Source organism: Notothenia coriiceps, unplaced genomic scaffold, assembly GCF_000735185.1.
Source record: "Notothenia coriiceps isolate Sejong01 unplaced genomic scaffold, NC01 NC01_scaffold00017855, whole genome shotgun sequence".
Classification (NCBI taxonomy): Eukaryota; Metazoa; Chordata; class Actinopteri; order Perciformes; family Nototheniidae; genus Notothenia; species Notothenia coriiceps.
In genome coordinates this window covers 273,739-283,196 of record NW_011350556.1, presented here as the reverse complement: position 1 = coordinate 283,196, position 9,458 = coordinate 273,739, and the positions used below count along the sequence as shown (strand labels likewise).

The window sequence follows — 9,458 nt, the reverse complement described above, 5'->3', positions numbered from 1 at the left end:
AAAGAGACATTGAGCTTTATTTCATCAGTTTATTTGGCATCATTATTTACAGAGTTACACTTCCAATTGCGAGGTTTTAATTATTATTTTAATAATTTTAATTTAATGGTGGGATGCTGGAAGGACAAACATAATCGTAAATATATGATGTGTGTTTGCATTTGAAAAAATATTCTTGAGTGAAACTTGTGGTAAGTGCATGGCCAGACATGACGCCTGCTCTGTGCCGTTCCTCAGCCCACATGCGTGTTTGGGCACATGCCTGTTTGTGCACATGCCTCAGTCACCATTAAAACACATCTGACACTGTAACACCAGCCGCCCCCCATATGTGCTTACTCCACGGGGTGTGGGGTGGCTAGCAATAAAAGCTGAGCCCCACGCATGCACCGCCAGCCCTAACCCTCTATCCTTGAGCGACCTCTCAGATCAAGTTGAGTTCCACGTTTAGAGTGGGAAAACTATGAGAATGTGTCGGCCTTGCTTATAATAGCCCCCCTAGTACTGGAAAAACAAGACGTGCGTTTCTTTTCCACCCTCTGCTCTTGTGCCTTCATCTCGCTAACCCTTTTCTCGCCATCAGGTCCCTTATTTCTGTCAGGCGCAATTTTCCTCAACATGTTCATCTCCACAGAGAAACACGTTTCACTGCGAAAGGGAGGATGGCATTGGCTACAAAGTGAAAAGGGGCAGATGATAAAATGTTTAATGCTCCTGTTGAGTCACTTTGGGATTCCTCTCCTGATATTTTTAATCATTTATGCTTACTGTCCAACTCTTTTCTATTTGACTCATTCTTTAATTTAGCTGCACATATATTCAATATTCTTATAGTGGGCAAATCTGATGGAATTTGGTCTGTTTATTATTATTTATTCCATGAGGCTTGCGGGAACTGTCACATACGGCCTATACGGAGACCCAGATATAAATATGGAAAATGTAGGTGTTCATTTTGTGTGTATCAAATGACAGATAGCATTTTACAAATATGACACTGCAGTTGCTGACGGGGCAGGCTGTATAACAGCACCCAGGACATTGCCACTGTAGCTTTTGTGTGATAGGTTAGAGGCCATGTGTGTTTCTGTGTGTTGTTGAGAAGAACCACAGCACCACCATAATGCCCACAGCTTGGGGTTCACCCTTGTCTGCGACGGGTGCTTTGATGCAGCCCGACAGCTCCTTGAGGCTTTGTGTTTGTGTGTGCGTGCGTGCATGCGAGTCAGAAGCAGGCCACCGTGCAACGTTAGTGGCTGACTTCCGAGGACAGGTGCCCCTACATCCTCTCAGTAGGCGCACACACTTTCACAAATAGTCCCTGCACCGGTTTCCTTGATTCGAGTTAACCAAACAGACAGTTGCCTTGTGAGAGAGACACGCACTGAATAAATCCTGCGTAGCTGCGTGCTAGGATCATCCACAGGGACACCAGCGTCTCTCCAGCCACAGGGAGTGTCTTTCCTGCCGGAGACGGGCTGCGATCGCAGGCAAGCCCAGAGGCAGGGACAAAGGGAATGGCAGCCTGGAGTTTTTAACTGTTTTCAACACAATCATTTCCTTAGTTTATGGAAAAATACACCAGCAACGCGTTCAATTTGTTATCCCTCGGTAATTAAACGTGACTTCTCTGACGGCCTTTTGGATTTTGTCGAGGCATTGATTCAGTGCGAACGCAGATGTGACTGCGTTTAAGAATTCAAAGCGGCGGTGTCACGGCTCAGTTAGCATTTGGGTATTTTCAGGTTTGGAGATTTTGTTTGAGTGAAAATACCCCATTATTAATAGTGGCAGAAATGTCTACCCATCATGCTCTCCACCAGTCGCTGTGCTAACTGTTTAGACGTTTAGACGGGGGGGGGGTTTGTTTACCTCTTTATGCATCACTTTGCTGCCCTTCTCCCCAGCTCTTCTCCTTTCCTTCTGTTTTTATTTTGGCTAAAAATTGTGTTGGATTATTTCAACACATTTTCCGTTTATCCCGTTGGAAGCCAGTTAGAAGTGGAGAGGATTACGTCGGTAAATACGTTTCCCTTTGGTACAAAGCTCCAAAGCCACTCACCAGTAAAAGAGGGCCTTGATAAGAAAATTGTGTCAAGCACACCATCTCACCTGAGAACTCGCCCCCCCCTCCCACCCCCATCACCCTTCCTTCTCCATTTCCTCTTGTTTTCTCCCAACCATTCCTTCCTACATTAATTCCCTGTAGTTCATTTTCTATTTTCTATTCGGAACTATTTTGTGTGGATGGTAAAGTCAGAGCAAGAAAACCCAAATGTCTGGCATGAAAAGGAAAATCTTATAATTAATCTGTGAAAAGGCCCATACAAGAATTGGACACTATTCTTCCTAGGTGATACTAAATGCACTTCTCCTCTCTTGTAGTGCCGTTAGGAGAAAAACAACCAATGTATCTAATTGAACAGTGTTGCAGGAGAAACCAAGGCTGACGGGGAAAGACAGAATGTGTGGTTGATGTGGTGTGTGTGTGTAGTTGTGGCAGCAGTGGCTCGGTATCCAGTAAAGCTGAAGTCATGCTAACTTAGAAGCTCAATAAAAGTGGAATCTTTGTCCATCTGTATGTTTGTTTTTGCATACACCAGCAATGACGAGATGAATTTGACCTTTTTCTATCCAGCCCTTGTTACTGAAATAATTGAATTGCCTATTAACTCTTTCTCCCTTTCTGCTCTGCTTTTATATGGTGTCAAGTAATCTCTCACTGTATATTCCCCCATAGACTAACTGGTTTCCTTTTGTATTTGCAGTATAACTTTGTGGGGAGAATCCTTGGCCCTCGTGGACTCACAGCCAAACAGTTGGAAGCAGAGACGGGATGCAAAATCATGGTGCGAGGCAAAAGCTCCATGAGAGACAAGAAGAAGGTAAGCTCATTTGCAAGTGTCTTAATAACAATGTTACTTTGTACATTATTATATTAAGTCCCAAGTGTTATCAAAGCATTTCACATATACACTCAGCATATTTATTTCTCCACAAGGATAAATCATATGTCTTGAGATACAATAATGTGAAACTCGCTGCGACTGCTGTCCACAAACACGTCTCACTAGCCCAGCAGAGACACAAACACACGCTCGGTTCATGCTCTTAGCTGCATTCTGACATCTGATAGGGCTGTTTGCTAAACGCTGCGCTGTGGAAAGGCAGACGGCGAATGCCAGGGGCCGCCTCTATTTCTGGAGCTACTGAGCTGAGGTTGGAGACTTAAAAGGTTAATGTTGTGTGAGACCCAAGGGGTGAACTTAAGCAAAACAAAATGGTAGCTTACTTTAAAGGACAAAACAGATTTTCCTTTAAATTATGCAAATGCATGAAAACAGCCACGTCATAGAATGAACTATGGTGCAAAGGTGATGAAAGCTTGTCAATATTGCCCTACTATCAGGTCAACCTGCTTTATTGTCTTTTCACGCCTACAATGTTGACTCGGTGCATAATTTGGCAGAGTATATATTGAATATTAATGCACCTTACCATACATGCTACAGTAACTTCAGTGTATTCAAAATAGTGTGTCAGATAAGATTCCTTGATGTACTATGACGACAAACAGTTTGGAACATTGTGGTTGAACAAGCATCCGTGCATGTATTGCTTTGTTATAACTTTTTAGGGCTTTTTTTCCTTTTGACTTTCTTCTTTGAGTGATACCTCTTTGGAGTCGCATCCTTATTTTTTATTCTCTTCCTTTTCTTTTTTTTCCTGTACCTCCCACTTGCTCTGATGTGCCAGGCGGCGGTTTTATAAAACAATGCATTTACATAAGTGTGTTTCACCCCTCTTGGTATGGGAATCACCTTCTCTCCACACACACACACACACACACACACACACACACACACACACACACACACACACACACACACACACACACACACACACACACACACACACACACACACACACACACACACACACACACACACACACAAACGTACCCAGATTTTCGGCCGAGTCATAATCTTGGAAGCCTCAGTTTGCTGCAGGGCCAACGCTTTCTTCGCTTTTTTTTGTAATGGCTCCTCAATTCATATTTTAATTTCTGTCTCTTCTCCTTATTTCCCTCGGGAGTGTTCATTATAACAGAACAAGATGAAGATATCTGCGTATGGTTTTTACTTTGGAATTCGATCCTGAAGTAGTTCAATGGGACTCAAACACACATCTTAAAAGCTAGTCTTAGCTCATTACATGAATATTATTATCCTAATAAGCTCTTACCATTATAAAAAGGATTGGCTCAGGCTAGTTTGTTTTAGTCTGGATATGTCTAAGGCCAAATTACTATGCTAACTAAATCCAGTTTTAAATGTATACTGGAAAACAGCGGAGCAGGATATTGTCTTTACTCGGTATGTTGATATGAGAGGAAGTGAGGAAATTAGCCAATATTAAATAGTTTTATAAATAATCCTGGCTGGTTTTTATAGAAATTAGGAAGAAAATCAGTTTTATTATTAGATGGGTTTTTAGCGCATCTAAAATAAAAATCATTGCATACATCTTTTTAACAAAAGCTTTATATCTTAAAGGACATTCTCATTCCCCTCTACTTTTCTGTCCCTTACCTTAGACTACTAAGGTATTTTCAGTAACATTGGGTTAAGCTGTGGGAAAATACAATGTAAAAAACACCCTGCCAGTTTTATATCCTCTGCTGTCTCCCATGGCAATAAATCACAAAAAGCTTTTGGACGGCCAGAGTGTCATAACGGAGGCTCGGGCCGAGACAAAGGCTCCGCCGCAGCATCCTCACCCTCAGTATCTCCTGCTTCATGCCCTGTGGCAGCAGAGGAAGCCGCGGGAGCAGCTTAGCCAGTGTGTTTATTCAGGATCCATTAGCGGCAGCGTTTTTATGCTCTCAATAATTCAGCTGGTTGCTCCCTCCTGGGCCGCACTGCCTGGCGGGGAATCGGCTCACTGGAGCTATGCAGTGGGAGAGAGTCGAGCAGACACTCATGAGGGGAAGGGAGGGAGGGAAGAGGAGTAAAACAAAAGAAAGAACAATGGCGAGAGAAGAAAAGCAGAGGTAGACGATGAGGAGGAAACTAAGCAGGTGATGAGAAAAATGTGGTAATTCACAAACATAATGCTTATAATAAGGGATGTCTTGATCAATTTCCTTTTTTAGATTATTTAAAAACTGAGAGTTGAATTTTTGTTATATTAAATTTGTGGATTTTCATTTATTGTTTCCCTAAAATACTGATTTTGATTGCTGTTACTGAACATCCCCCACAAATACTGTTGAGCCTGCTGTCACTTATCACCGTTCCCATCCTTTTAAAGCTAGCCTTTTGATTTGTTAGATGTGACAGAAGATTTATTTTATATTTTACCACTGCTGTCCCTTTTGGGATTTTCACCATTTTATGATTCACAAACAATAGTTATTATTTGACTATTTTTATCTTAGTCACTTGTATAATTGCATAGCTAATGTGTATGTTTCTTTGACTGTATACAAACATTCAATTTTGCAATTTTTAAAATTGCAAATATCACATATATATATTTACCAAACTCAAATATGTACTTTTAGATTATGTCATTCATGATCACAGTATAATACAATTGTGAAATCACTAAACCCACCTGTGTATGTGTGTCGATGACAGGAGTGACAAACGCAGGATAATGATCTGTCCCAAGACTGCCCTTCACACTCTGATCAAACTAAACAAATATAAAGTGTCTATGAGAGCGACTCGGTTAATTCAGCTTTCCTGTCAATTCTCTGCATTTAGGCCTCTGGACTTCCTTCTTTTGACACATTGGTTGAGAGAGGAGGGATCATACACTAATCCTGTACAGAGCACTTCTTTGAAGGTGTATATGACACGTCTTACAGTCCCTTTATTTATTCGGCAGCATTTTCTTAGTTGGAAGCCTTGAGTTACCGTCCAAAGGGAAGATGCTTTCTCCTTCTCTATTATTAAAAGGATAAAGGACTCCTTGTGGAGCTTTATTCCATCAAACTTTGATCTAATGTGGCAGCTTGAGTCCCGCTGGTTTTCACTCTTACAGTAATGCCTAATGCAAAACAACAGGAACAACAGCAATTAAATTACATGTACGTTATATCGACCATAGCACAAATAGGATGGGGATTTCCCTCCTTTTGCCGAGACACTTTATCTAATTCTATTTTGGCTCCAACACAGTGAGATCACACTTGGCACAAAGATAGCTGTAACACTTTGAGACAAACTAAAGTGTTCTTTCAGACTCACATTTTAAGATGTGCTTTATATTAAACTAATTTCATTTGATTTAGTTTTTAGCTGATTTTCCTGGCACATAATGGCTAAAAAGCTGGTCTCAGCACTGGCAGAACAGAATAGACCTTCAACCCCTGCCAGAAAATAGACTGTGCCACACCCCAGCATTTACATTTTATTGCTTTTATTTATGAAACTAGTGTGTGACATTCCTAATCAATATGTTGGACTTGACTGGCCCGTTGGCACTGCAGCATGCCCACTTTTTGTTTAGAGTTTAAGCTGACTTGCTTTTCATTTCTTATCGCTTGGTCTTGAATACTTGTCCCAGTGCAGCTGAAAGCTAGTTTCTTAGGAGTAAATGGGGAGCTATTGTGTTGATGAATAAAGGGAAGCAATGTTTAGGTGTTTCTTGTAATACATTGGATATGCACGTGGCTGGAAATGTTTTTTAAGGAAGGACATTTAGTCTTTTAAGAGTGCGAAAGTATACATCATTTTTCACAAAGAGCCAGGAATTCTGACATTTAGGATACCTGTTTGGGATTTCCTTCTGAGTTCTGAACTATTCCTCTTTGTCCTTTTAGATTTAGATATTACATATAATGTTGTATTTTATAAAAAGAGATCTAACCCAAAGCAATCATTGGGTAGACCAAAATCACTAAGCTTTCAAAAGGCCTCCATTCTTGATTAACGTTTTAATATTACAAGGTCGTCTGTCTTACTTGTAAAGTCAAGTAGAAAGAATTTGAACAAGTGTATATTGAGTTTTATCCTTCCTCTACAGCACCGCCTGCTCTCTTGTCCTTCCTTGCCCCCGCTGCACCTGTTTGGTGTGCTGGCATTTAGCCTCAGTTGCACGACCCCAGTTGGGAATGTCCTTTAGCATCAAAGGAGAAGGCACTGTTCAGAGCAAGAGAGTTGAAACAGTGCAAACAATTCATTTATGAGTGTTAAAGTTCAACATCGCTGGAACAAAATTGTAGCGCCGCGTAGTCAATAATCCTATTGAGGCAGCAGGGTGTTATATTAAGTAGGCCCGACCTTCACACACACAAAACCAGAGATTGAAAGCTTTGTCTCTGATAGTGTGCACCCTGTTATGTGTCCTTGAGCCATGCAATGAATCTCTTCCAGCTTACATGACCGTGTAGTGTAGCTACCCCCTGGGTGGGGCTGGTGTAATGATAGTACCTACAGGATCAATAGAGTAACATGCAAACTAGGGAATTGAATTTGAAAGCAAATGTATATTCGAATATTCGACCCCCCAAAAAATGGTTAACCGATTAACGGAAATGTACATATCCTATATAAAAAAAAAAAAAAAGTGGGAAAGATGTGTACACATTTCTTTCTTCCTTTTTTTGAAAAATAAATAAATATTATGTTCAAATAAGTATAAAAACCAAGTCGAATTTGTCAAATGTACTGAGAGAGAGATCGAGAGAGAGATCGAGAGAGATCGAGATCGATCAGCACCTGCAACTCTGCCGGCTGTGAGGGACCGGTGAGCAGAGCAAAACACATCTTTATACCTAACACATTTAGCTATGGCATTGTCGTATACATTGCATTTTTTTTTATTGAAATGTTTTAATTAAAATAAGAAAATTCATAACTCATATTCGAATACCTGAATAATTTAGAATATTCGTTTAATCGTTCCCATCCCTAATGCAAACAGCTAGTTTAAAGGGCCTCTTCTTTTTAGTGCTGCCGAAAACAGACTGGAAAGAGTCTGAAGAAAAATAGTTTTCTATTTGTGTCACCTGTTTGTATGTGGTGTCATCCATGTTGAGAATTGAGGTTAAAGTTTTTTGGGGTCCAACTGAAGGGTGTGAAAGCCAGAAGGCAAACAGGTGCTGTACCGGCGATGGAAGTCAGACGACATTACTGGCTGGCAACCTTTCCCACTGATCCTATTCTTAGATATTGTTCCTAGATTCAGTGTCCGAGCTATTAATTCTTGCTACATATTTTTCAAACCGATAACCCTCTAGTATGTGGTTGCTTATTGCCGTGGCATTTGATGTGGGCCAACATGCACATACTCTTCAAAGGCCTTCCCAGTATTCCCATTAGCTCTCGCCCCGCCGCCCCTCTCTTTTCTCACTCCCCCACAGCTCCACCCTTCCTCCTGTTTGTCATGCCGTCACTTTCTCTGAGGACACACAGTGACCTTGTTCACAGGCAGTCATGCTGGTGTGTGTATGTGTTTGTGTTTGTCTTTTCCCCAGATCTCTTTGCCCACAATGCTAAATCAGAATCCTTTGGCATGGACACACTGTGCAGGCACACACAGACCCTCATAAACACACACACTGATATGTGATTGAGTTGAGTAATCTTGTTGGGTCCAACTTGGGCAACAATATGTTGATATAGTGCATTTATCCGCCATGCGCTTTCATGCAGTGCCCTGCATTCAGAGACAACCTTTGTGGCCTGTCTGTCTGTGTCTCCTCTAGAAAGTGCTGAGTCACCTTCTACTCCCCCCGTCCCGTAATAGGCCATAAGCAAACAGCCATGGTGAAATAATGGCCTGACTGCTGCAACTAGTCCTTCCCCCCTGTGTGGAAAAGAGGAAAACGAGAGTGGAATATTGAACTTTCTTTGGTGTGTTTTTGTGTGTGTGTATATGTGTGTGTTGTAAAGAGCAGTGCCATGGCAACAGGTCTCTGTGGAGTAGAAAGCAGGTGGGTGGCACTCAGCTCAAGCTCTAAGCCTTATGTGTGTCTTTTTGTGCGTGCTCCCTCTTGAGTCTGCGGTGCTCGTTTAGTGTATTGAAATCATGTCGGGTGGACTCCCTGTAGAGCACTTCAATGCATAGTTTGTAGTTAAGACACCCTTGCAGTAGCTCACTACTCATTAATGAACAGTGATCTGAAATTGGGGTGTTTTGTATGGGTGGCAGTAAATGACAGTGTTCATCAACAGTCTGTACAAAACCTGCAGCAGCAGCAGGAGAGGAGAGGGCTGGGATGAGGTTGACTGCTTGAGACTCTGATCTCCTTTCGGAAAACAAAATCTAAATTCACATTTTGAAATCTTTTTGAGTTCAGTTCTCTTGACGTCCCTGTTTTGTTTTCATAAAACAACCGTTAACCCTCGTAACATTATATTCCTGTTATGATGTGTAATGTGGTGTCACACATCAGAGAATCTTGAGGTCATGTCTGCTTCAGACGACCCAGACCTCAACTCCTC

General features: G+C 41.5%; 1 protein-coding gene across 3 annotated transcripts in view; it reads left to right on the top strand.

The window, feature by feature from the left end:
- qkia (QKI, KH domain containing, RNA binding a) overlaps positions 1 to 9,458 on the top strand; it is a 65,761-nt gene that overhangs the window by 31,634 nt on the left and 24,669 nt on the right. For all 3 annotated transcript variants that reach the window (XM_010777172.1, XM_010777173.1, XM_010777171.1), the window contains exon 3: positions 2,769 to 2,885. In XM_010777172.1, coding sequence (XP_010775474.1) covers positions 2,769 to 2,885 — 117 coding nt within the window. The remainder of the gene's footprint in view (positions 1 to 2,768; positions 2,886 to 9,458) is intronic.